At 41.4% G+C, this 25,573-nt stretch overlaps 1 protein-coding gene across 1 annotated transcript in view; it reads right to left on the bottom strand.

Annotated features, from left to right (window-relative positions):
- Window positions 1–25,573, bottom strand: part of AGBL1 (AGBL carboxypeptidase 1) — a 301,822-nt gene that overhangs the window by 225,388 nt on the left and 50,861 nt on the right. Inside the window, exons 7-15 of the mRNA XM_054215255.1 lie at window positions 18,141–18,349; window positions 13,091–13,256; window positions 12,043–12,116; window positions 9,136–9,252; window positions 7,532–8,133; window positions 5,507–5,590; window positions 4,443–4,529; window positions 3,923–4,071; window positions 556–643 (exon numbers count right to left, since the gene is read on the bottom strand). Coding sequence (XP_054071230.1) covers window positions 556–643; window positions 3,923–4,071; window positions 4,443–4,529; window positions 5,507–5,590; window positions 7,532–8,133; window positions 9,136–9,252; window positions 12,043–12,116; window positions 13,091–13,256; window positions 18,141–18,349 — 1,576 coding nt within the window. The remainder of the gene's footprint in view (window positions 1–555; window positions 644–3,922; window positions 4,072–4,442; window positions 4,530–5,506; window positions 5,591–7,531; window positions 8,134–9,135; window positions 9,253–12,042; window positions 12,117–13,090; window positions 13,257–18,140; window positions 18,350–25,573) is intronic.

The raw sequence follows: 25,573 nt of genomic DNA, 5'->3' as shown, positions 1-25,573 counted from the left end.
AAGGGAAGCTCGTAAAGATACTAAGGTATAAAGACAGAGTCACAAAAAAATAAGTAAATTTGTATATGCCTATTTCTACATATATACTTATATAGGGGTATATAGTGTATATACATCTACCCTCCCCAAACACCCCTATGTATATGCTAACCCTTTCTTTAGCTCCTCAGCTCCTATGTCTCCTAGAAAAGTCAGTGTATGTAAAAGAAAAAAAAGATCCCATCCAGCTTATTTCTTCCTGGGCATGGGAAAAAGCCACCTAATGCTACTTATGCTACCTTTGTGGGTCAAACTTCCTGTATTCCCGGCTGCATCAGCAAGGTTTGAGCACCCCCTGCTCCCTCTCCTCCTCCTTCAGAGGCGAATTCTGCGCATGCCCCATTTCTCCCCAGGCATCTAATACAGAGATCTCACTAACACATTGAACGAGCACCAATTTAGAGACATATGAAACAGGTAGCACTGGCAGTCAAAGGTTAACAACATCAATACAGTTAACAGGAGGGGAACAGAGGGGAAAGGAAGCCACAAATTATCTGCCAAAAACGCACTTACTTGTAGTAGCAGATATCATGTCCTGCCCGAAGCCAGCGAGGCCTACCCTGAAGAGCTTCCTTCACTGAATACATGACCAGCTGCATGCCTACATAAAACAGAACAGTTTCAAGTGACATGAATTCCTGGCTGGAAGAGACAGGGGTGAGGTGGAAAAGGCTAAACAAAAAGCATTATTATTATTTTTACTGTGCTCTCTATACAGATAGTGTATGCAAAGTAGATACATTTCCCAAAGCCCCATACTCTATTCTGATATCGCCATGTCTGTACAAAAATCACCTCCAGAAGAAATGAGCTGAATGCAGTTCATTAGAAAATTAATTATCCTACTTGCCTTTGCAAAGGAGGACTTCAACCCTCTTTGTTTACAAACAGAGGAAGGAGAAGAAAAGAATAGGAATCGCGATATAACAAAATCAGTAATTTGGTTAGTCCAATATTTTATGTCTGGCTGCACTATCACTGAATCCTTGGTCCTGCCATAGCACTAGAGATCTGTGCTGCATCCAGTACCATACCTTCAGAAAGTAGCAAGCAAAACTAGAAGGTGGTTTTAAACTTGCCATTAAACCTAAATACCTATGTGTCATAAATGGTGATATCGATAGCGTCCATCTTTCTACCATATTATACCAGAAGATGACTTCTTCCTGACCTCCAAACCATTACTATTTCATGCCCTGAGGTACAGGCTTTCCCTGATCTGAGCGGCTCCGTGAAGCACATTACGCACAGCCCCATGAAGCCAGCCCATCTGCAGACGGTTTTTGTGTCCAATTCCTTTGCTCTGCACACCTGCCTGCTCTTTTGCAGGTACGGTAAGGATCCTGCCCTCAGCAGCAGAGTTCTCTGTGTGGGGTGTCCCTGGCAAGGTGCTGGCGGCTGAGGGCCACAGGGGTGGGCTCTGCCCTGGGGTGGTGCCAGCCATCTCCAGCGAACCCAGCCCAGCCACAGCTGAGCCCAGCAATGATGCTGGTGGCACTTCTGTGAAGAGTTTTTAAGACAGGGAAAAACACCCTTTTCAAGTATTTATGCATGTTGATAAGTTGCCCCCTGAGCCTGCTCTTGGCTGTTCTTGTGCTGGGAGGAGGTGGTGCTTGAAAGTCATTAATACTGATGACATATTTCCATAAGCAGCTATTCAGTTTTCCTTCTTCCTTTGGGTTTTTCTGTTAAACTCTCCAGTGCTTTAAGAGCTGGCAAGTGTACTGGCAGAAATGCCTTTCCAGCTCACCTTTGGCTGTGGTGTGGAGTAGCAGCACTAGCTAGCCTACAGCTAGGAGTAACCTCTATATTGCTGTTGCCTGAAGCAGCGTCGTCAGCCACATACAAGAAGTAATTCTGTGTTTAGTTCCAGGCCTGCCCAGAAACCCAGTTCATTGGACAAGGGATGGGAGGCTCAGGGTCTGCAGTGCTCTCAACTCCCCATATGCCAGCTCCTGTCCTTCACTGAGTCCACACACGCAAACTGCCTCCAAGCAATGGCCGATACTGGTCTACCATCTCACTTTAATTATAAGTTAAAAAAATAACAGTTTTTCCTTTCCACTTCCCCTATGGAAATACTCAGTTTTGGAAAACACACACAGATTAGGCTCATGACAAAAATCTCATTATTTCCCATGGTAGAATAAGTTGGTGGAACACAGGGAAGGAGAGAGGTGGAAGATGTGCCTCCTGACTTGCTCTGCTCCTGGTCACAGCTATATTTCATGCAGTATCCCTCTTGTTGATTTGAAAATTACACAGTACCACCTAACCAAGAGCAAAAGGGAAGGGAAAAATCAAAACAGATCATTAACCAGGAGATGTAAGCTATTGTCACCCACAACACTTTGGCACTACATCACAACTGGAAGCTTTTGGTGTTACGGCATGGGCATTAGCCCAGGAAAGTGCAGAAGGAATGTTGCAAATAAACATCTCCTACCAACAGTCTGTGTAAATACCATGCATGTGCTGGAAGTGGGTAGTCAGCCTCCCTTCAGCCAAACCAGGTAAGCTAGAGCTTCCCTGCCCTCTCAGAGCAGCAGAGGTGACCCACAGAATTGCTCGAACAGCCAATCCCGTGTATAAGCCATAAAAAAGCAAACCATGGCTTAGCCTCCTTGCACTGGATGGTATTTTCACATTTTTCTTCCAAATATATTTTTCATTGCACGCTTGAATGTGTGAGTCATGTACTATTCCAGGTGCACAAAATGAGATTATAAATGCTGACAACAGCCAAACTAGCAGATAACAAGCAACCTTCCACCAATAATAGGCAAAATCTCTAGCTATGAAGTTACTGGTGGCTGTGTCAGAGGTTGTATTGGGGTTTACAGTAGGACCTCAACATACTTCATTTCCAGACACACCAAGATTGAACTGTTTGTTAATTCAGGGAAGCAGAATAAGAAGACAAAAAAAATAATTCATTTTCATTTGGGATCTATATGAATACTTGAACTCTAGCCCTTAGGGTTAAAGGGCAAATGACTTATAATTCATTATGCCACTCACCCAGCCAGTTTCACAAATACAAGTGACAAGTCATTCCAGCTCCTAGTGCTATTTGTTTTAGGTACAATGATCCTGAGAGAGTTCTCCTGGTGGTGTCGAAGGCTGTATCCACAGGGCTTCAGAGGAATGCAAAGTTTGATATTAGGGGCTTATTAAACATTCCCCGTCAGGTCTTGAGCTGGTGTAAATTAACACAGCTCCATGGAAACAAATAAATAAACCCCCAGCTTATGCCAGCTAAGAATTCAAGCCACAGTCTCCATGCGGAAGAAATAATTTGTCTTCTAAAACAGACATTGAAAGCTGGGACTTGCCCTGCTTTTTTCTGAGCAATGCCACCTCCCTCCTGAACCACAGACTATGACAGGAGCTCAAAGACAGCCAGGAATAGAAATTTTTTTATCATTAGTATCAGAAGTCTCAGCAGGTCTAAAGGCAGAGATGCCTTTCTAGATAAGCCTAAAGAATCATGAATATTTGTTTGAGGATTACCTACATTTATTTAAATCTTAGAAGCACCTCCCAATCCTATGCTGCTCATTCAATTTCAACAGATTGTATTTTTTCCCCCCCTCTCCCAACCCCAGTACCATTCGTCCTCAGTTCTGTTCTCTAAACACAGAAAAATGACTTTTTCCCCACAAATCCTCTCCCAGGTCTCAATATTCAGCTTACTCCTCAGTCCTTCTGAGGTTAGAGAAGGGTCCTTTGACAAATCTAAAGTAACTCTGTGGATTTCAGGGCAGATGAGATTAAATTTACAGTCTTCCTTATAGACATGGAAAGTTTGAAACCTTTACAGCATCAAAAAGATATTCTTGCAAACCGAAGACTATCCCAATTCCCCAAAGACTCATACCGTAATTAAATTGGCTATTGAACTTCTCACAGTTGATAATGTTGAAGCGATAGGGAACTGCTAATTTCATGTCACGGACTTCAAAGTAGAACCACTGGTGATGCTGGTTGCTGTTGACATCTGCATTCATAATTAAGTCATACTCAAATCTGTTAAGGAAGACCAAAAAAAAAAATAAAAATAGTGTTGGCCATGAACAACCCACCAGTCTGCCACTGAGCCTGCTGAGGAAAGCAGGCTATACCATCAAATTCATTAATATCCTCTGAGAGTCAAAGAACACCAGGGCCCAAACACACCATTAAATTCTCACACTAGGTTAGTCACGTCAAAACTTTTGAGCTCTGCTTTCTCACTCGTGTTACTTTCATGACATCTAGGTGTTGGCAGGCATCAAACTCTGTGTGATAAAACCTGCTTCCCTGGACAAGCCTTTCCAAACCCTGGAGAACTCCACCATTTCACACTGTGGTCACAGCGGGAAGGCTGGCTGGGACACAGCCGCTGCAGGCATACTTACTCACGCACTTGGATGGCTTTGCGAAGGTTTCCCGATTCAAACTTGGAGAAGAATGTCAGACAGCCTGGAGCACCTGGGCTTGAATGACTGCAGTAAATCAAAACAAGGACACCTGTAGCAGATTGCTACAAAGACAAGTCTTCCCTGGCACATTTTGTATGCTAATACAGGTTTTTATAATTTATTTTTTTATAAGCAAGACCCTGAGAAGTAGCAATAGGTGAGCAAATCCATAATCTTCCTATTCAATGCAGCATCCTTCTCTACTCTTGCTTAGCATTTCTAAATCTCATCTTCTTTTCCCTTCCTAATGATCCTTTTTGTCCCAGTTCATATTTACTTTCTTTATTCCAGTTGCTTTCTCCGCTAAGTTATTTCCATTAATTTATTAATTGCACAAGGCAGCTCTATACTATTACTATATATTTACTGTTCCCTCATCTATATAGTTTCCTTCTCCTTAAGCTTAGAAACCCTTAAATTAATCTTGAACAAATTTATAACTCTCCTGTCTCAAGCTGTCCTTCACATTTTTTCCCCCTCTAAAGAATGTTTCAAGTCACTCATCTCACTGAAAGCAATTTCTCCATATTTTAGACGCTCTCAACTGTCCTGTGCTACATCTTCTCAAGGACCACAATTTCTGGCACTAGCTGTACAGACACTCAAGTGCACTCCCAATGGGAAATGCTGCTTCAGGGTACGGGGAGGCTGCGTCTGGATTCATAGGCGCAATTCCCAGCGTCAGCCTGCATGCTTCTGTTTCAAATCACTACATGCAATGCACATGTATCCAGGGACACCATGCAGTCCCTTTGATGTATAGATTTTCTTGGTTTATGTGAAAAGTTTTGATGCTCTCTTGCTCCAGTGACTTCCACAATACATCCTTTCCCCAGGGCCACATGCTAGGAGTCTACTTCTGTATATTTTTCCAGTTGGGCCTTTACCTCCAAGGTTATTTCTTCTATACCTTTATCAAAGATGAACAAGTAAACTGAGCTTGCTACCCATCCCAGCACTGACAGTGCCCCTGGTTACAGTAATCAATTTAAGTTACTCACCTGGGCTCGTCTAAATCAAAAACAGTTCTGCCTATCACATCACCTGGCTGGATTAAACGGCGAACATCATCTAGTACTTTGTTCCTAAGGGGGGGAAAAAAAAAAAAGCAAATTGTAATGACACTGTGAGAAATCACAGTAAAGGGTAATCTTGTAGAAGAAATAAGCAGCAGCTTAGAAAGTTCTATTGAAGGATGGTAAGAAAGAGGACTTCTATGTGTTAATTCCAGGTGAACTTTTTTTTTTTTTAAACCATAAGAAAGTTCCTACTCCATTCTTGTTACAGCACATTGCCTTTTGGGTTAAATGAATGGGTTTGTAAAGTTTTTGCTCTCCTCAGTAGTCTGTCAAGCTTTATTTATCCCCAGTTCTTCCCAGTCAACGTCAATTTCCCAAATGGCCAGCCTTGACCCATGAGGAAATATCTGCCATAACTTATAAACCTACTAGTCTGTCACGTAGTGAATCTTGACTCTAAATCAAGCTAATTTCTACTCATTATTAAACTGAAGTTCTCTGATCCCTAAAGGTGATCTAATGTGGAACACCAGTTTTTCTTCCTAACCTTTGCAGCAATCATGTTATGCCCTGAAGCATGATATGATTATTCCCATTTTAGCTGTATGGTTACACATGTATTATAGTCATAAAAGCAAATCTTTTAGAGCAACAGTGCAAGGAGACAGTGGTAGAGTGATTTTCCCTCTAAATAAGATTTTTAACTTTTATATTCTGCAGAAAGAATTGTTATGTCTCTAGAGGTCAGAAATTATCAGTCTTCACAAATGCCATTTGATTAGAGTCGACCAACTTTAAAGTTTAGCACAGAATCCAGCCTCTTTGGGATCTACTAATAATTCCCTATACCACTAAAAGGAAATATAAAGTCATTGCACACAGCCACACATGGAACAGACAAAAAGGTAGTCATAAGAAGAGCTTCCTCTCCCAGCATAGCTTCACAATACAGCTTCCCTCTCATCTGAACACCTGAAATAACATGAGAAAACCAGCAGCCTTTAGCACTGTGCCATAGAAGAGATCTGTTTTCATTTCTTTCTGCATGTTCCATGCCATATATGCTGTCTTCTCCTAGTAGGCTGGGCAGCAGGCAGGGAAGGCAGCTTACTTACCTTGTCCCCACTGATGCTCTCTAGCTCATGAGAGATTTCCAAGAAGCAGGTGCACATGCTAGGGGAGGAGGAGGAGAAGCTTCTGGAGGACCCCATGGAGCAGCCAGAACGTGAGAGGGGACACAGCAGTAGAAGGGTAGACAGAGAGATTCCCAAGAACAAGCTGACACAGACACACAGCTCCAAGAGGACAGAAAGGATTTTTTCCTTACAAAGCCAGGTGGGACCATTGTTGCACATAAGGGTGGCTGGATTAAGAGCAAGACTGAAGGCAAAAATGTATTCTGAAGGGACACGGAGTCTTCTGCATCTCTAAAATAAATTTGTTCTAATTTGTGGTCTAAGAAGGTCACAGATTCATGCTCATTCTGGGTTTTGGTCTGCTTACTTTAAGGAAAAGCCACTAGTAAATCCGTGTCAGAGCTTTGATCATCTTAGTGTCCTATCACATACATAGATACATTTATCAATAACTAGTTTAATCAATAACAATTTGGAATATGATAGGGGAGTCTTTATGGATTCACAGAAACCATGAAGATCTCACTCCAAGGTTGCCACTACCACCTTCACACCTGTGAGACAAAGAAAGCAACTCACAGACCGTTCACAATTCGCCCACTGACACACAGAAAATACATGTCAGAGATAGCAAATACGCCTGCTGATTCATAATCCTGTTAGATACCATTTTCCTTTCCTCAGGAGGAAAACCTAAATAAAACCATTCTGCTGTTTGGCCTATTCTCCTTGAAAAAAAATAATTACTGGATAGCCCCAAATTCATTTGATATCTTCCTAAAACGTTCAGAGATCTGATAGTCAGAACCTACATAAACCAGTTTTGAGCCTGAGAGCTCTCAATGTGGCAATTACATTAAAGCACAATCACCTTTGAACCCCATACTTGCGCTCCAACATGGGCTTGCTGTAAGGAGGTGGGTGGTGACCCCAGAAATCGGGGAATGCCATGTCTTTGTAGTCTGGTATGGACTTCACACATTTGGCCCTAGCCATGTAGAAGGGAGGGCTGTGGAATGGGATATCCCCTTGGTGTTTCTCCAGAAGATTTGTCACTGTGTCTGAGCTCTGCAGCCTCTCTCCAGGACTAGGATTGATTGAGGTCTCATGTTCAGGGTAAAACATTTTTTTGTACCAAGCAGCCTCTTCTGGGAGAGGACGCAAAGTAAGCACATGACTCCTGGCTGGATCTGCCCCTTCACAGGAGTCTGCATCTTGGGCTGCTTCTACAATATCTCTCTTTCCATCAGTTGGATCCCATCTGCATTTCTCCTTCTTTGTCCAGCTCTGCTGTGGGACTTTCAAATCCGTTTCCCCTGGATCTGGTCCCACCTCTGAGACACTTTGGTTTCTCCATCTGTAGTTTGGACGTTTCACAGAAGTAACACTTGGAATGAAATAAGAGGGAGTAGAGAGAAGACTCTCAGTCCTGTCCTCCAAGCTCTTCTCTTCCTCAGATTCTGGTTCAAGCTCCTTTAAATTTAAAAACCAAGAAATTAAAAGAAACTCAAGCCAGATTGTGCCTCCTTCCAGAGAAAACCTTTCAAGGAAGAAAGAGAAAAATATTTACAAGTCTCCCAAAACTGTACTCGTCCAATAACACAGCCAGAGTAAAAAAATCAGCCCATGGACCACCTGCCAGAGTTTCTTTATCCTCAAAACTGTTTCAACAGTAGTTCTCAGAAACTAAAAGGATCAGATTGAGTCATCTGGGTGAGTCATCTCCAACTAAAGATGATTGTTCTAACAAGTTAGGGAAGAAAAAAAAAAAATCACAAAGCATTTTTTTAGAATATAAATGTTACAGCAGGGTAAAGGAGGCCAATCTGTCATGCCAAACTCCACCCCTGCCTTCATGCAAGTGTATAAATTAATCCTATTCAGCTACTTATGGTCATAATAAATGTCACAGCATTGTTCCTACAGGAGATACATTACGCCAGTGGTCCTTTCCAGATTCATATTTGAATCACAGCTGTCAGCTCTCCTAAATTCCAAGACTTGTAGTGAGTGCAATACGCCTCCTAACTTCTTTTCCCAAACTGCAATAGAACAATGACTTGAACTGTGCATTTCACTCAGCGGCAGTTCATATCTTCTCTATCACTTCCTTCAAAGCACTAGTTGACAGTATTTATTTTCCACATCTCATTCTGATCTTGATATTGCCATTGAAATTGCCAGCAAAGATACAAATTATTATCTGACAGATTTTTCATGTGGCACTTGATTCAATAGTACTTAGTTAATCTATACCCAGACAGATGTGCAGAAAACATCACTCCCTTTCTATCCCTTTTGATTCACATCAATAAACTATAGCAAAAAGTCTTAATCTTTGTTTTTCCAGTCCTATAAGACATCTAGGTTTCCTCTTGTAATAGCCTTGTCTAGTTGTCTCTTGTTAGTACTCTTTCAAGTCCTACTAAAACTCTGGAATATTCACAAATAAACGAAACTGCACCATAGCAGTACCTGAAAATGATGGGAAAGTTCTGGACACATTGCTTCATATTGTCCAAGCTCTTCTTCTGGCCGGTCAAGCACTGGCCTTGACCTCAATTTGTTCACATCTGTCTCCAAGTCATAATCCTACAAAAGCAGAATTAGAAAAGAACATATATTAAACATGCCCCACAAGATGACTGTTAAAGTAATATTCTGCATAACAGCCTCGATTTCTAATGATATCGTACTCATTTGATGAGTCCCATAACTGTTCTTTCCCTACTCACGAAGGCCGTTAAGGTCACTTTATGGAATGGAAAAGAGAGGCACAAGAGAAAAGACCACATCATGAAAAAGGAGAGTTTGATGTTTTGGTATTTGAGTACCTAAGTAACGATACCATGAAAAGATAGTTCCAAAGAAGCATCAAGACTGGAACTTGAGCCTTTTCATAAGCACCTCAGCTTGGGAGGTTTCAAAATAAGAAACACCAACAGCTACTAGATATTTCTGAGTATATCAACTATTCTCTTGCTAATGCGTAAGTCAGTAGGCACAGGTCCTCAAGATATAACCAGTAATGTTCTGATTCAAAGAAACAATAATCAAAAAAAGTATATTTAGCAAGAAAATTTTCGGACTATATTGATGGCAAAATTGTCCTCACAGGCTATCAGCAAAATTAGAAAGCTTGACACTTCTATTTTTGATTTAGACAACCACATGGTTTCTCTGAGTGCCTACCAATCAAACAGAAAGGCCCACATCTGTATCATTGAACTCACAGGCACCAATTGCTTATATTTTATTTTTATCTCTCAACACTGCTTATAAAAATCTATGAAACTCTTGCTCAATCTATCTTCTGTACTCTCCAACTTTCTCGATATTTTTATATGGGGTAAAAAAAAAAGCTTTTTAGGTCTCCACTATCAGCAAATCAGGGATAAAACTATATCTGAAACTTTCACAAAGGCAACCGGGCATTGATGTGCAGCTGCCTCCATATCAGACACAAGAATCAAACCTGAACTGTGTCAAGCATTCAGTCATTGCACAAGAAACCAGGAATAGATGGGGCAAGAGGGAAGGATGCGGACCTGGCATTGATGACTGGCCGTTGCACTACAGCATTATTCAAGTAATTCCACATGTCATTAGTAAGCATGCCCTACCAAATGCCAGCAAAGAAGTGGTTTGCTCCTGATAAACAGATTAATTTCTGAAGCTGTTATTAAAAGGAAAAAAAAAAATAAAAATTGCCAGAATTGCAAAGCATCCATGGCATTTCAAACCCTGAGCCACACTTGTATCGCAAAGCAGAGTTTGAACTGCTGTTTGGGCCTAGTTAAAAAGGCAGTGCAGAGCTGCACAGAGTATTTAAGATCAGTTTAAAAGGATGTGCCACTAACAGCTTAATGATGCATGAGCAGCTTCAAACTTACTGAAGATCTGAGTAGAGAAGGATGGATGGTTGATGTTATGATTTTGATTTTCATAAAACTGTCTGAACAGTTACTGATGGAAGCGTAGAGCCAAGTTTCGGTTTGGTTGGTATTACTAGTACGCACAGATACACATTATGTAGCTGTGAAAATGTTTGTAAATCACATCAACACCAGGAAACATTGTGCAAGTGATAGCTCATACAAAATACGTAAACTGAAAGTTCATTATCCATTCCCTGTTTTTCACTTTAGAAAGATTTGTCATGGGTGATATATGACCAGCACACCAGACAAACGGTACTTTAAACTCATATTCAGAGTAAGCTCTTAGGCAAAAAAAAAAAAAAAAAAAACCAAAAAAAAAAAAAAAAAAACAGAAAACCAACCCTGCTCACACCTACCTGGTAAATCTTTATGAATAATGAAATAGTTCAGAGACATATAGGATCTGTTTCTGAATTAATAACTAATTAAAGAAGAGGATAAATTCACTGTAAACCTTGTTCCTAATAAGCATCTTGATGAGCTCTAATATTCAAATAAAAACAGACAGACAGGGGCAAGTTAGGACACTGAGCTAATACGTTTGGGATTTTTAACTTCCTTTTTTCATTGGGTGACATCAGTTTAATACTTAAGGAGAAAAAGACACAGCAAGCAATGAAAACGCCCTTCCACAGAAGTCTCAATCACATCTAATTAGACCATATTTGCAACTTCATTTCTTTAATTTGCCTTCCCAAACCACTTTATGTGGATGAGACTTATTAGCAGCATTCATTCCTTCACATTTGCATATGTGCTTGTATGTATTTTCACAACAAAAATTTTTGCATTCTCATCCTCAGCTGTTAGGTTGGGGGGTTTTGCCAGTTAGGTCATGCCAGGGAGAATGCAAGGGGAGAAGTCAGAAGTCTTGACTAATTCATTATATTATTTGTCTGTGCGTGGCAGCAAATAAAGAAGGAATCTAGGTTCAAATGGCCCAGCTGTGGCTTAAGAGAACGAACTTTTTTGTTTTAGGGTAGGTGCACAACCCAAAGATGCTTTCATACAGGAAGGAGAAAAGGGCTGGCCTTTCCTAGGTGATAATTCAGTTTTTGCCTATTAAGCGCCATTTCTTGTCTACACCCCTAGAAGAATCAAAGACCCGTCATTTATCCCTGACTGTGCACGTGATTCTAATAGTCACTGGTCAGTCTCTCTGCAGGAGCAGAGAAGTCACCAAACCCGCACCATCCTGGGTGACAAGTATGGCAATTAAAATAAACACAAGGGTCTCTCTGCAGTCGAAGTCAGTGCTTTCTCTTTTTCTTCTTTCAAGTATCCTTCTACTATTCTATTATTCATGTAGTATATTTACGTGGGACCACACGCATATCTACGTTCTCTGCTCAGACAGCTTATCAGGATGTCAAAACAGACAATGAAGAGTTTTACTTTCCAGCATATGAATGATTAAGGAAACTATGGCTCATATGCCTACCTCCTCCTTACTCTCCACATTCTCATTATCGGGGTCTTTTTCAACCTCATCCTCTCCGTCGCTCTCATAGTCACCTGCAGAAATAGAAAAGAGGTAGAGGCAAAAGCATTCAACCCAACATCCCTCTCAGGCCCTCCACAGAAATCTGTGCAACCTCTCCTGTATGTGCCACATGCCTTCAAACTACAACCCACCACAACCCTGATTAAAGCAGATATCATTTGTTAATCTAGTATAAATGAATTTGGCACTAAACCTCCCACTTTTTAAAGCTCTGTTCTCTTGGACTCGAGCACTGCCTTTCAAAACCATGGGCAAATCCATGATATGGATCCAATTCATATTGCAAAGCAATACAGCGATTTTCTGCTTGGCTGCAATGATATTACAGGATGCTCTTAATCTATATTATCTAGATTAGGGTGTTTTACTGCTATCATCATTAGAGCATTTGAGCTTCTTCCATATGAAACTGAAAGCAACAGGGAAATTGCCTGTGTGTATCATGGAGTCTACCATTTCTCCTTTTGTGTAGAGTGGCTGTCCTGCCTGTGCTTAAGTTCTGCTTTCCAGCAAGTGCTTCCACGTTTTACTCATGCAGTAGCTATCTGCTTTTATTTTACAAAGGAAGAAAAAGTTAATACTTCCTGCAAGTCTTTACTGACAAAGCTGCAGGACAGTGTTCCCCACACAAACAGTCATGCACAGGCACAATTGTCTCTCCCTCTGTTGTTGTTGTGGAGCAATGGTATCTCCAGCCTCTGCCATGCCCACTCTGTCCTATTATTTTTTGGATAATAGAAGGATTCTTCTTTTTTTCCCTTGCTCCCTTTAACCCTCTCTCATTTAGCCTCCAAACAGAATCTCCAAGCTTGGAGAACACCTGGGAGTAGTTTTATCTCTACTGAGTGACACTGTAGGCCATCAGATTGATTTTAACTGTTAAACCTCAGGACTAGGCTGCCAAGATTCCCTTCCGCAGATCCCACATTTCATTCTTATGTGAGGCTCCTCTTCCTCCTGCTGAACTCAACCTTCAGCCATTTACCTTCAGATCCCTCACACGGAGGTTCAGCCTTGGCATTCCCAGGAAGAGGGAAGGAATAGGAACTTCTTACTGTTGCCACAGGCAGAGGCTCCTTGGGGTAGCACTTTCTCAGTATCTGAGTTACAGTGGTTATGATAGGATCCAGATTTTTGCAAAATAAACAGTCCTAGGAACCAAAGGAGAACAATGTTAAGAATTGCCTCTTACAATTGTCCTGCCTATTATACACAATCCCCTAGAGCAGAGGCACTCTTCTGATTGGAACATGAAATCCTTATATTTCTGGCACTTTTTTCTGCTCCCTCCTTGTTTTGATACGGTTTTCGTCCCCTCCTCCAAACTTCCAAAAGAAGTTTGCCTGGAACAGCAAGACCTCAAGTTCTTGCAGTCAATTTTTTTTAACAGAAATACAGGCTAGCATGGACCTCAGAGGACTTCCATTGATGCATGTCATTTAGAAGACACAGCATCCCCTAGCTCTGCTCTAAAACATTATAGTCAGGGTATATTGAAGGAAGGCACAATAGTAGCATAAGCTAAATATCCTAGCTAACACAGGTAATGTAGCACTGAAGGCACATATTCTTTAATATGGATTAAAGAAAGTCCTGCAGGGAGCCCATGTATATGCTTTGGCTGCCAACACATGCCAAAATCCGTGCTTTTGGATCTTCACCACAACTACATCCAGAGCTATTTTGCCAAAACACAGGTAAGCTAGCAGAGTTACACCATTACTTCACTGTACTCCATGTACACAATCTATACTCAAAGAGAGCATTCTCACTGTACTCTATTCTATACGGTCATGCCCGATAGTTATTCTGAAAATATTACCTAGTCATAAAACATTGAATTCCTGTAGTATCCCACGTTTTCTACTCCTATAATCCAGAGTAGGACATAGACACGTAAGGAGCTGCGAGAGCCCAAATGCACTTTGAAGACACAGAATACTTCAGTTTGTTACCATGCTGTGCAAGTGAAGTCCTTGGTTTTCTGTTGCAAAGAGAACCACCCCCTTCTCCCCAGAACTAAAACCAAAGATGTTCTGGGAGATCATCGTAGCTGTGTGTCTTCAATATAACAGACAGAGTTTGGATAAGGAAATTACAGCTGCTGTAAAGGTGAAGTTGTTTAGAACCAATAGATGCAATGCTCAGAAAACCAAGCCATCGGATTTCCCCAAGCACTGTGCATCTATACGACAGCCTCCAGCACAGAGATTGACTAATCAATGTTGTATCCTACCTAAATTCTTAAGTTGTACCATGCCTGTCAGCATGTTATCTTTAGTGGCTTGGGACTAAGACTTAGCTCATCATAACAGGAATGCAAGTCAAATAAGCAGCATGAACATTCTATAAAGCAAAAGAGGAATATTACAATACGTTCTAATGCCATTTAATATTTTGGCATCCCTTCAGCACAGATAAAATGGAATAGCCCAGAGGGCAGAATAGATATTTTGTGCCATTGTCTGGCAGCCTGTAGTCAGGATTTGGGCTAGACAGAAAACAAGAAATAAGATGACCAAAGAACATAAAGTACTTTATTATAATCAGAAACAGAAAAATGGCTGTATTAATTTTTTTGGTTGTACAGGATTTTATTCTGTTTTCTCATGTATGATTGAGCAGCATTATAAGATTCAGTGGGATTAACCAGGATTCCTGTAGGGAGGCTAGAAAAATCATCTAAAGCTGACATGCTTACAAGGCTCACTACAAGAATCTTAATATGTATTTCTAGATCTCTGGCTGTTAGGAACAAGGGGGAGAGAGAAGAAAATTTTGAAAGCATCTCCAAGGAAAGTTTTATTGTGGTTAGAGCAAATACCAGGAGGACTGGTTTCTATTTCCAGTGTTTCAGTTTATTTCTTTGTTCGTGTGGTGTTTGGTTGCCTTTGTTTGCTTGTTATTAAAGGAAAAAGTTTGTCTACATGTGGGAACACAACAACTTTCTTAAACAGTCTTACTATAGTTTACTAAAACCATTCTGTTGTTGCTAGAACCATGGACTGTATAAATGCCTGCCTTGGGCCAGCCATCTTAATTCACTGCCAAGTGAATTGAGATAGTCAAGAACAATACATGTTCATCCAGACAATAAGCTTCCACACATGGACTTATTCAATGATGCTGTTTGAAAGTCATTTTTCTTTAGAGCAAATCAGCAAACAAGCCTTCAGATACCTTACAGGGAATTTGTGGGACTATTTTCATTACTGTTCATAAAGAGCTCTCAGATTCCAAGATAACAGTTTGCAGATGACTGACAAATGTTCTGTCACTGTATTGGAAAAGCCTTTTTTACTGACACCTGAGAAATAGACTGGAGACTGCTTTGTATATGTGTGAACTGTCCCATTTATTTTCAGTGGGATATTGTGAATGAGGGAAGAGAATGAATCTTTAGCTCAGAAAACCTCTGTAAAGCTAACTTGAATTCAGGGGATCTGCTTTTTAGCCTCCGCACTCAATCTTTTCTCTACTGAATCTGGAATAGTCCAGATATTACGATATGTATGTGATGTACACAAAAAAGGAGGTTTCAATATGACAGTAAGGCAAAAGGTAGTGATGCTAATGGATACTACTACTGGGAAATATAGAGTGCAATATATGTTATCCTACAGTAGACTCTAGTACAGGAAGGCTGAAGAGAAACCAGGCGAGCTTAAGAAATCAGATGGATAAGTGATAAAATAATAAAATAATATTCCATGCACCAGTCTTTCCTAAAGCAGATACAAACCTGTTTTCTTGTCTCAAAAGAGTAGGCAGCTCTCTGTCATTGCACACAAAGACAGCCAGTTGCTAATGTGAATATACCCTTTAACCGCCATGAAAGTCTAAACTGAGCTTGGAAAAAGAAATGGGAGCAGAAAGTGCTTCCTTTTCACAAATGACTTCATTATCTAAAATTATTTTTCATTCCTGTTGAAGCAGAACTCAAAATATCTCTAAATTCTCCTCAAATAAAGTAGCAGTCACTTCTAATCTATGTAAGGAGACAGCCTTTGAACTGTTGGCTTTTCCTGTAAAGACATAGGCTTAAAGGCTATTAAAAGCTCAGGTATTTCAGCTGTCCATCAACCCATACAATAAGCAGCTGGAGAGGTTTCAATTGAAAACCAACCTTGTAAATAGGAGTTCCACTGGAGGTTGTTAAAACAAACCCATCTTGGCAAAACTTTCAATTTCAATGGATTAAAAGAAATATTAAAAGTTTCAGCAGAACTTTTCTGGCCAGCTTTTAACATCTTTAAAATCTCATTAGCTGCTCAGAGTTTGGTCAAGGCTAATCACTACAGCCAGCAAATTCCTAAAGGCACTAAAATATTGTCTACGCAGAGAGAGACATTGCTTTGCCAAGCAGGAATTGTTTGCCTTGCCCCATCTCTGTCTCTTTCTCTCTTATTACAGCCTGCAGTAGTAAGATCCTTCTTCTCAGGAGGATAGTTTTCCCATTTTCTGTCTACCATGAAGATTATGAAGACTTCAGTAGCAGCAGCAGCCTCTACCTCAGATCAGAGTGGGGAAGAGCACGCGCGAGACCTCCTAGGACTGCCAGACTCCTCCTGTCACCTCATGTCTTGGAGAGACACTGTAAGACTGACAATATCCCAAAGAAGTGAGGGAACATTGAGCTTTGAATCTATTAACCTTGGTAATTTCCCTATCAAGATCTCCCTAGTAGCACACAGTAGGGAAAAAAAAAAAGCAAACTGAAGGCCCCTGAAGCTCTCATTTCCGCTCCACTTCTAACCTTTGGAAGGATTAGAGTTATCAGTGTTCACTGGAGTCTTAGTGTGTCATTTCCTTGTTTGTTCACCCAAGGTGACCCCATGTTTGCGTTTTCCATGGGGTTGCTCCCAGGCTGAGCTATCAGGAGATGTTAGTTCAGAAAGCTACACAGGCCATAGAAGGCTCTTGAGAGGGAACAAGCTGACATCTACCCTCAAGCAGCTGTTTCCATCCACCCTATTCAAGTTTTTGCAGACCAGGGACTTCTCATTAACAGAGGTCATACTTCCTTTGAAAGATCTGCTGGTCCTGGCCACCTCATCCTACCTGAAAAAACAGTCAATTCCTCATGAGGAAAATAAGGTGAAAAAAACCTCTCCCAATCTACCATCTACTACTAGTAAGAAATATCCTTCAGTCACAATAGAATTGTTCATGACAGCGATGGGAAAGGTAAAGAAGAAAATACACTGGATCATAAGGCAATGGATTTTCTGGAGAAGAAGGGAACATATTTTTCATTTTGTCTGTGATGATACTAGAAGGAGATAATGCATTGGCCAGCGAGAATGACAATGGAAACATGCCTTATGGAATCACATGGGTCAAGAACTGAAGGATTTTCCATAGATGACTTCCACAAAGAAGGCTACAGAAGATCATTGGTGAGAGACTCTGAGGAAACCGGTACTGTTCTCTACCTGCCCTTTCTATACCATACGTGGTTCCCATCCTCAGGACCATGTCATCTTGATGGACCCACATTAATGTTTCACAAGATTAAAGCTGGGCCTCCTGAAAAACGGTTGATGGATGTTCCTCATTATCAAAGGCCTGGCTAAATCAACACTTTTTTTTGTTGAAAAGACTAGTTGGGTGGAATTATCCATCCGGATACCTGAAAGGAAACATCTCATGAAACACCTAAGCAATGCTTCTGTGGAGGAGATGTTGCACTGTTCTTTAGGAGAGGAAGTCCAAGCAAACAATGTGATCCATGAAGGGGGGGGGGGGGGGGAAACAAAAAAAAAAAAAACACCAAAAAACCAAAGCATTAAAAAGCCTGGACTACAATTCCCACGAGGCCCAGCAGGAATTAAAATTAGCTTTAAACCCAGATATTTCAGCTTTTCTGAAGTACTAACTGTAAAAAAGCCAATAATTTTTATTTTAACATTATCATTTTTTTCATTCGTATGTTATATAAATTCAGGATAAAACTATGGGATTCCCTGCACTGTGAGGTAGAACCCAGCAATAATTACCAATCCATCTCACTTAAGCACAAAAGCACCATTTACCTGTATGCTTGTGAAGAGAATCTCCATACCCCGGGAACCAAGGAAAGTCTCCCTGCCCAGATGGATGTTGGTGATGTGCTTTAGACAGAGCAGAAGACCCCTACGAATATAAATGTAGTTGTTGGAGACATCATTGTGATGCCAGTCTTGATAGAGCCTCAGAAGTCCACCCAGGTAACCTCTGTTCACTGCCCGTCGGCTGTTAGACTCTGAAAACAAGGAGAAAAGGAGGAATTAAATTCTTTCCACTGCTCGTGCTGTTAGATAACCACATGGCTACTAAGGGCTCAAACTTAGACTTTAACACCTCATTCTTGCTTAATGGTCTCAGTTAAATTTCCACCAGCATACACCATGTAGGATATTATTATTTGCTAAGCATGAGCTAGGCTCTTGGAATTGTATGTGGAAAAAAATGAAGCAGTCTCTCTCCTATCTAGGTGGAAATGGCTGCTCTGGAACCCTCCAGATGAACCAAACCATGGCTGGGGAAAGGGCAGAGCCTATATCTCCTTTCAAACGCTAATAAACTTAATTCCGACTGCAGCACCACAAGGGTTCCTGAAACTAAAGAAGCTCCTGAGGAGTGAGAAAAGCTAAAGAACAATAAGATTAGTCAACAGCAGGACATATAATCTTCACATCGTGCTGTATTTCAGTCCTGAGAGAACACCTTGCTGAGATCAACAAGTTCAGAAGCCTTGTAGTTGTACAATCCTGTTACAGCCAGCAAAATTAGGTTTAACTTTCTAACACATACCCGTATAACAAAAGCCATGAATCAAATGATTCTGGAAACCCACAGTATTTAAAAATTAGCAAAACACCAACATGAACAACAGCATTTTGGGCTTTTTTTCCTGTTTCTTCCTGGTTCTGAGATTTTAAAGGCCACATTCAGGTTACATTTAAAAGGCTTTACCGTATGGACAAGAAAATAAGAATTTTTTTTTTAAATAAGCTTTATAAAAATATAAAATGAAAGCTGCAATATTTCCTTAATCATGTAGCTCCAGGACACCAAACTAAAAGGAGAAGATTATAAAACCTGTGACAAAATACAAGTTCTGCTGAGTATTATAAAACACATCCCTTCACCCACTGTGCTTGTTGCCCTGCCCCGCAGGACAAACATGAAGCCATACCAGACTCTAGGCTCCCTCCCTTCAAACCAAACCTGCCTAAACATATTTTCCTGACTAGTCCTGACATTCCTCGCTGTGACACACATTAGAAGCTGTCAAGAGCTCAGTAATCAACCAAGGGGCCAGGTAGCATACGTAAGGCTGGAGCTCAGCTCCCTGAATACCAATCAGCATTTGCAGCCCACAACAGATGGCTCTTGGTATGGGTTCTCCAGAGCTAGTAGGCTCCAATTCATTTCCAGTTCATTAAACAAAGTGGCAGAGCCTCTCACACCTGGAATGTTAAAGTCATCAGTGGGGATTTACAGGACAGGAGAAGCAGCTAGAGGTTAAGAGAGAACAGAAAGGGGTAAGATGCTGCCTGAAGAAAATCAGTAACAAGGGAAGCCATGGAGAGAGTAACCAGGAAGCATCTAGTAGGCAGCAAACCTCAATCCCAGTGATGAAGTAGATAGAGGTATTGGAAAGCGGAAGGAAGTCACCTGAGTCTGCTCTTTGTAGTACATTAGCAATCTCTTACCTGGAGAAGGGATTGGAGGGTAGTTCTGCCACCCGGTCTTGTCCTGCAGTTTTATCTACCATTGGCACCACTAGGCAGGCAACAAAGAGCACCCCCAAACCAGTTTGCCAACTAGTTTTAATCCTGCTCCGCACCTTCACACCATCCTGTTGACATACCTCCGCGCAGACCTGCTGGTCCTACAGCTATTCCAGTCCAACACAGCTCTGCCCAGTCTCCAATGCCTTGGCCTGCAGGCCTCTCTAGCACTTCATCCCCTTGTTGTTAGCCATCTCATACTAACTCTGCCAGTACAACTTTTATTTTAGGGCTCAGTGGTTGTCAGCATGTAGGTCATACTTCTCCTTTGACCTTCACTGTGTTTCTTTTTTCTATTTGACTTCCTGCAAGAAAACTTTAATTGCTTGAGAATCCCTCATCAATCCCAATGATTTTATTCATGATTTCCTGTTAATCCTCAACCAGCTGTCATGTTTACTAACCTGCAGGATGCCTAACCCCTTAAATCAGTCAATCTTCCTTGAAGAATTATTCAGGAAGCTCTGTAAAAGTCAATAAGTATATAAAAAAACACGACAAGAAGAGAGTCAGGGAGTGTAAGGTAGGGACAATTTGGATCAAACTCAGAGCTTCCCTAAACTGTTCAGAGGCAGACGAAATTGGACTAGATCTAGGGGTTTTTAGCCCCTGGCATTCAGTGCTTGAAGTCTAAGCGTTCTGCATCAATGTTGGTAGGACAAGGGAAACACTGGAAAGCACTGTGGGTAAAGCTGCTGGTGAATTTATTTAAAAATAATTTTCATAAGACACATTTGTGATGTTTTCCTTCCCTCTTTCAGGACAGACTTCCACATTTGGATCCCAGCTCACAGGGATCCAGGGCCTGGATCACAGAACACACAACTGTCCCATGCCTCAGGTTTTAATCACTGGATGAAAAGCATGGAGGAAGCTGGCAAAATAACTTTGCTTCTCCTCATGTTTTCTGTAGCACTTATCACCTTTAAGATCAAAACCATTGTTTTGAAAAGTGAAGCTGAGATAGTCTGTTCTGTGAGAAGGAGAAGGAAGAGGCAGAACTATAGTTCCCTCAGCACTTTGATCAGAAGCAATAAGAATTACTTGCTGAAGGGGCAAAAAAACCATTCATTTTGTTTCTTCTGTCTGATTTCATTGATTCTTTGCTATCCTGTGTTGTCAGTGTTTTTCTTATCTTTTTGTTCTATTTTTTTCGGTTGTATAGTCAATAAAGTAGCAAATAAGTGAAGAGGGAAATATGCCAAGATCTCCAGAAGGCAGAATGGAAAAAGGAGGCCTCCCCACCTGTCTGAGTCTGTTGGTCTCTCCATCTAGGGATGCACCTGCACGGGTATGTATCTATATTTTGGCACAGATACAGATAGAGGAAATGAATCATACAGGTACAAGCAGCACTGCACAGATTTTTAGGCAGCAAGAACCCACTCCTCCTGGAGTGAGTACGCATGATCTGTGTAGTAAGTGGTAAAATGTCCTATGCCTTTTGACCCTTTTGCTGTTATTCTTTTGTTAGTCCCTTTCCTTCTCCCTGGATACGCCCAGTGTTCAGTGGAAGTTGTCCTTTCACGCAGCTTTCAGAAATGCACAGGGATGGTGCTTCCTGTTTTGATTCATGCTTGGTCTGTCTTCCTAATCTTATTCTGGCATCTCTGACAGGGAGGTGCTGTCTTCATCACCTTCCCCAAACCTGTCACTGGCATAGTTTGCAAGAGTTTCAGTTCTGCCTTCTGAGGCTGGGATGGGTGATAAGGGAATGCTCAGTGTCATCTTAGTTTCCCACGCTTCTACAACTGACCCTCCACTTCGGGCCTCCAGGGCAGTGCTGCCAACCAGGGAAAGCTTAAGCACTGCAGCACAGAGTATCTGGCCTAAATAATCTGTGCAGTTACCCAGACACATTTGACATGGATGCACAGCCAATGTGTGGAAGCATCAACTGGTTAAAGATGCATCTAAATTAGCAAGAGGATCACACTACAAAGAAATCCCCAGTTTTGAGAGAATTCTGATTTTGTGTTGGAGGACAAGGACAAACTCTAAAGCTCGGGTTTTAGTCTAGCAAATAAGAGTCTCATGACTGCTAGCGTTTAAGTGGACATCTCTGAAGCCCTCCTCGCATTCCAGTCTCCTTTGAAGTCTTTGCCAGGAATACAAGGACCACTGGAAAACACGCAGCATATTTAATCACAAAACTGAATTACAGTCAACCTGAAATATGATGAGCAATGCACTGCTTACCAGGCAGAACAAAGAGATATTTATCTTTCTGTCTATCTGCTTAAATCTCTTTGTTGATGCCACTCAGCTGATTCATTATGCCAAGAACATACATTGCTACAGTTTGGAGATAAAGCTGCTCTGCTAAATTAACCCTATAGCACCTAGAGGAGTGAAAGGAATAAGAAAGTCTCTAGCTTCCCCACTCTCCTCTAGAGACTGCCTCTTGGGAATAAGACACACAAGATACCTCCTAAAGCAAAGGGAAAACAGCTATTGTATTCAGTCATCGAGAGGCCATTTTTTCACTAGAGATAAGGGTGAGGATTCCCTACAGAAGTAAAATGAATCATCCCCATGGAGAAACCTAGGCACCCGTCAAGTGCTGGGATGAATTCCGACCTAGTGGGCTCTACAGTTCCAGCAAGAAGCTGTTATTAGCTTAACTCTTGTTGGAAGCCAGAAGACTACTCTAATTGTGCCCTGTAAACTTCACAGGGTCCAGGCATTTATTTAAGCATTTAGGATAGATGAACAACACTGGCACAGATGTAGAGAACACTTAAAGGATTTGCTAGCAACCACCAGTGCCATGTTTTGCTCCTAGACCAGGAATCAGCCACAAGCTTAGCTTCAGTACAAAAAAGAATATTCTTTCTACTCCAAAGCAGTTGTTTTAGTTCCAGGTGTTGTCCAATTCAGTGACAGTCTTACAAACTGTATTATGACATGGTGATTCCTCTCTAATTTGCCTGTGTTACATTGTTCACATATGAAAGTTAAGGAAAAAAAAAGCAACAAGCCAACCCTTTCGAAACTTTTGAACTAAGCCCAGAAGCAAACTGATTTTCAAAAAACATTTCCTCTTTCTCCTTTATTTTTTGGATTTGCAGCATCTTCTGGTTGGAATTCAGAGCTGGCAATCCACAAAAGAATATTTTTTGCACAAAATCTCCAGCTTGATTTTTCTGACCAAAGTGGTTTGAAAGAGTTCAAATAAGGATCCTAGAATTTGGAAGACTTCCTCAAACGCAGCCACTGAATTTTCAGAAGCCAGATCATCACTGGAGGCACAAACACTGCCCATGCCAAGACAAAGGCAGTAAGCAGTCACTATTAAGGATGTCAGAGAATAATGCAGCTCCTCGACACTTTGGTTCCATTATACCCTCCCTGAGGAGCAAAACAGTGGGAAGCTGCCATGCCCCTGAAGTTGAAACCAACCTTTTTCTCTGGAGCACTGAGTTACTTTCAGTTTGGGGTAGGTCTGTGAATGAAAGGGCAGTCTTGGGGAAGGTAATATAAAGGACATTCAAAGAATATCCACCGCCCCGCACCCCCCCCAACCCCAAGTGTCTCTTCTCAAAGAGTTAAACTTAAAAATATAGATTCAAGGCTATTAGCTTCTAAAATTCAGGAAAAAAGGATAGATACAGAACTTGGTTTAGATGATTATGAAAGGAATGATTTGCAAAATTCAACTCTGATCACAAACACCCTACAGGTTGTGATGGCAGATTTGGGACCAGGCTGAAAGTGGAGTTTGAATCCCAAAGTGGGTAATGAAGTCATAAACTGATCGTGAGAAATGCGTACCTGGCAAAATATTAGGCAAGTCACAAACATCTTGCTGTTGGCTTCGGGAACTGACATGGTTTAAGCATAGGGCTATTTTGACACAAGATCAAAGATCTGCATCAGTGGATGTGTTGCAAAGCACTATGAATTCAGCCATAGAGGGTGCAGACCCTTTCAGAAGCCATAATCTGCTTATGTGCTAGAACATTGCTTTCTGTTCCTCGCAGTTACTTGCCCCTCCTTGATGCCAGCATAAAAGGAAAAGAGTGACACTGATTATTTTATCCTGCCATCCACAAGACATAATCCTTATGCTTTGATAAAAAAAAAAAAGACAAAAAACAAAAAAAAACCAAAACCACAACAGAATGTGTGAAAGGTTAAATAAAGGTTACTTGACGGAAGATGAGGAGGAAAGAGCACTAAATGAGAGAAGACAAAAGAAGGAAGGAAGAGTTATAGAAAAAGAGGGGAAAGGCCAACAGCAATAACTGCTGTTAACACACAGAATTGTCTTGATGAAATAAGCATGATCACAGGGTCACCACAACCTGTCTTTTTAAATTGCTCATTACAATTTCACTAGGCAAGCATTGCAACAAGGGCCCTGCCCATTTCCCTAGCCCTTTCCTTCAATATCCGCTGAGCAAATGCCTTAGAGATCAGCTCTAGCTAATTTCCTTAAAGACATGCAAGCTGCTAATTCTGGGAAGTACAGATAGTCAGGAATAACAAATACAACCGAAACTAGATTAAAATAACCTGCTGATAAACAAATTACTTGCCAAAAATAAATATTGGATTAAGCACTGGTGGGAGCGGGGATCCCTATAATAACATCGCCATCGTGTGGCCCAAGGTGCCGAGCAGCAGTGTCCAGTTTGGCCATCACACTGCCTTTAGCCTGGAACTCCCACGTATCCACTTGTCTGCACTTATGTATCAGGTATCCAAGTTTTTTTCCCCACTCCCACAAAACAGGGAATGGCTTGCCTTTTCTATCTTGGGGGTGGTGGGGGGGGGTGAGTTCACTAAAAGCAATAGAGCCTCTGTCTAAGAGAGACATGGAGGGCAGTCCTCACCTTCCACCACTGCTCAAACTGGCTCCAGCTGGAGTATGCCCCCTCCCCACCAGACCTCTTGCAGGCAAAGGAGGGCTTAGAAATGAGGTCCTCAGGCCTTAAGGCAGAACTTGAGCAAGATACAAAGACACACATACAGAGGAGAACAAGAAAAAAGCAGCAGGTGTACCCTGGGACAGAGAGAAGAGACTCTGGGAAGGATGCCATGCCTCATCTCACCTCCATTTATCTAAATCTACCAGTATCTACTCTCTCATCCCCACCCTGGGCTGTAGTAAACATCTAGAAATTGAAGAAGGAAGGATGGACAGGTATAACTGGAAAGCTTAATTGTAAGATCCAAGAGAAGAGTAAAAAATTCCTGATGCTCTCATGGCACTTTGGCACCATTATAGATATTTACCAAGCAACATGTTCAGCTGTATAATAATGCAGTTCAGTCAGAGGAAGTTAACAGTGTGGTGGAAAGACAACAGATATAAAAAAAAACAAAACAGCAAGGCAATGGAGGATAGACTTGCTACAAGCTGTTTGCTGAGTGCTTGTAGGCATGGCAGGTAAAGAACAGTAACTGGGAGAGTAGCATGCAAGAATCAGTAAAGTCCGATGGGATGCTTGGAAAGAACATAAGAAGGCAGGAGTGAGAAACTGGCTGATGGTCAGGCAATAAACCTCTTCACTACATCAGCAATCCAAGCTTACACTGATAGAAAGATGCAGCACTGTCATTAAAAGGGACCTGAACTTCTATTCCTCCATTATTTATCAGTCCTATGACTGTCACTGATTGCCACTATGTGCAGAAGAACAGGACAACCAAGGCTGCTCTCGTCTTGCACTGGGTTTCCAAGC

The sequence above is a fragment of the Rissa tridactyla genome, chromosome 9 (genome assembly GCF_028500815.1).
Source record: "Rissa tridactyla isolate bRisTri1 chromosome 9, bRisTri1.patW.cur.20221130, whole genome shotgun sequence".
In the NCBI taxonomy this organism is placed as follows: Eukaryota; Metazoa; Chordata; class Aves; order Charadriiformes; family Laridae; genus Rissa; species Rissa tridactyla.
The sequence above is the reverse complement of the archived record's forward strand: the minus strand, read 5'-3'. Positions and strand labels throughout refer to the sequence as shown.